General features: G+C 47.0%; 1 protein-coding gene across 5 annotated transcripts in view; it reads right to left on the bottom strand.

Annotated features, from left to right (window-relative positions):
* Positions 1-1,607, bottom strand: part of akna (AT-hook transcription factor) — a 21,829-nt gene that overhangs the window by 2,038 nt on the left and 18,184 nt on the right. For 4 of the 5 annotated variants that reach the window (XM_037979612.1, XM_025007884.2, XM_025007882.2 and 1 more), the window contains 2 exons: positions 1,163-1,249; positions 877-1,084 (listed from right to left, as the gene is read on the bottom strand). In XM_037979612.1, coding sequence (XP_037835540.1) covers positions 877-1,084; positions 1,163-1,249 — 295 coding nt within the window. Of the gene's footprint in view, positions 1-876; positions 1,085-1,162; positions 1,250-1,607 lie in introns of those variants that run through there. The other variant, XM_025007885.2, reaches the window with a different exon arrangement.

Consider the following 1,607-nt stretch of genomic DNA (forward strand, 5'->3'; position numbering starts at 1 on the left):
ACTTCCTGCGTCTCCATCTTTCAGCACTTATGGTGAAAACACGGCGCCGCACAGAAAGCCGCTGCCGTAAAGCAGCGTCATGTCGCAAAACAGAGGTTCTTCGCAAAATAGTTATTTTTTCTTCTTATTTATCACTTATATAAACTGAATGTATGCAAAGTGACAACACTAATACGTTCGTTGTTGCCTACGTTATGAAAAATTTACATGAATCATTGATACAATTATGATAAAAACGACAGAAACGACAGAAGAAAATATATCACGATGGACACTTTTCTATCGTCCTCAGGATATGTATCGTTATATCGCCCAGCACTAGCTGAGACACGCCTCCGTTCTCCTCCCTTCTCTGGTTCTGTTGCGCCTCAAAGCTCAGAGAAGACAAACAGTATTTTGAAAATAAAAGATGACGATTTATTTTAGCAGCGCTGCTTCAGAGACTGAACCCTGAACTCACCGTCTGATGGCGTGCAGCTCGCAGCGCCACAAAATCTAACTTTATGCGTAGTGAACAGTTATTTAAAAGCCATTTTTTGTATATATATATATATGGGGTTTTATATTATAACTGTGCAGTGGACATGTACTGGCTGTCCGCTGCAAGTGCAACAAAATTTTCTCAAATCCAAGATGGATTTCAGAAAAAAAAGTCTCTTTTTCAGCCTTTCTTCTGCTATAAGAGAAGGAAAAAACACGACAGGAAAAAATCCTGGCTGAAGTTATCATAAATCCTGCATGAAAGGGTTAACCTCCTGACCTCACCTCGAACCAACGTCGTTTACGAGCCGCGATCTGGGAGGACGGCACTAACGAGCGCTCTGCGTCGTCACGGCGCCGCGGCTGAGCGCTCCCGTTGAGCTCGGGGGTACTTACAGGAGCAGAGATGGCGTGAAGTGGAGCGTCGAAGGCGGGGCCGCGGCTGGTTGGCGGCTCCGCTCGCCGCAGCCTGAGTTTGAATCACGGCGGCAGGTTAAAGCTTTGAAGTCGTTACCGGGACGACGGCTCGGAGCTTTGAGGCCTCCACAAACGGAGCAGCGGCAACGAGAACACCGGGCCGGCTCTCTGTCGCCTCCTGGTGGCCCTGCCGGGACAGACGGAGACGGACGGGTCTCAGGGAGGACATTTAAGGAGGACAGAGCTGCTCAGGTGGAGGACTCACGTTCAACAGGACCTCCGGGGTTTGACCGACACCGAGGACAAAGACGAGCCGGGTCTCTGCCGTCGGGTTCTTCTGCCGAGTTCTGCCCTGAAACAGAAACATCTTTCAGGTTCTGTGTCCAGTTCCTCTTCAGATTCTGTTTTTTTTTTGCTTTTCATTGATGGTTTCTGCTCCACAGTCAGTTTCTGCTCCTCACGTTGCCTCGAGATTCCAAGTTTTTAGTTTAATAAACCAGATTTTGTTTTGTTTTAGACAGGGCCGTAACCAGACTTTATCCCCCTGCACATCAGCTCCAATGAAGACCAAAACTTCATTAAAATAGAAGCATTTATTTAAAACAAGTGACTTGAATGTGTATATGACATGTATTTGTGTGTGTTTGTAAATCCATGGGGATCAGCCTCATCTGAAGCAACAGAGGACTCAGGGCACAACCATGATGACT

This window comes from Kryptolebias marmoratus, linkage group LG14 (genome assembly GCF_001649575.2).
Source record: "Kryptolebias marmoratus isolate JLee-2015 linkage group LG14, ASM164957v2, whole genome shotgun sequence".
Classification (NCBI taxonomy): domain Eukaryota; kingdom Metazoa; phylum Chordata; class Actinopteri; order Cyprinodontiformes; family Rivulidae; genus Kryptolebias; species Kryptolebias marmoratus.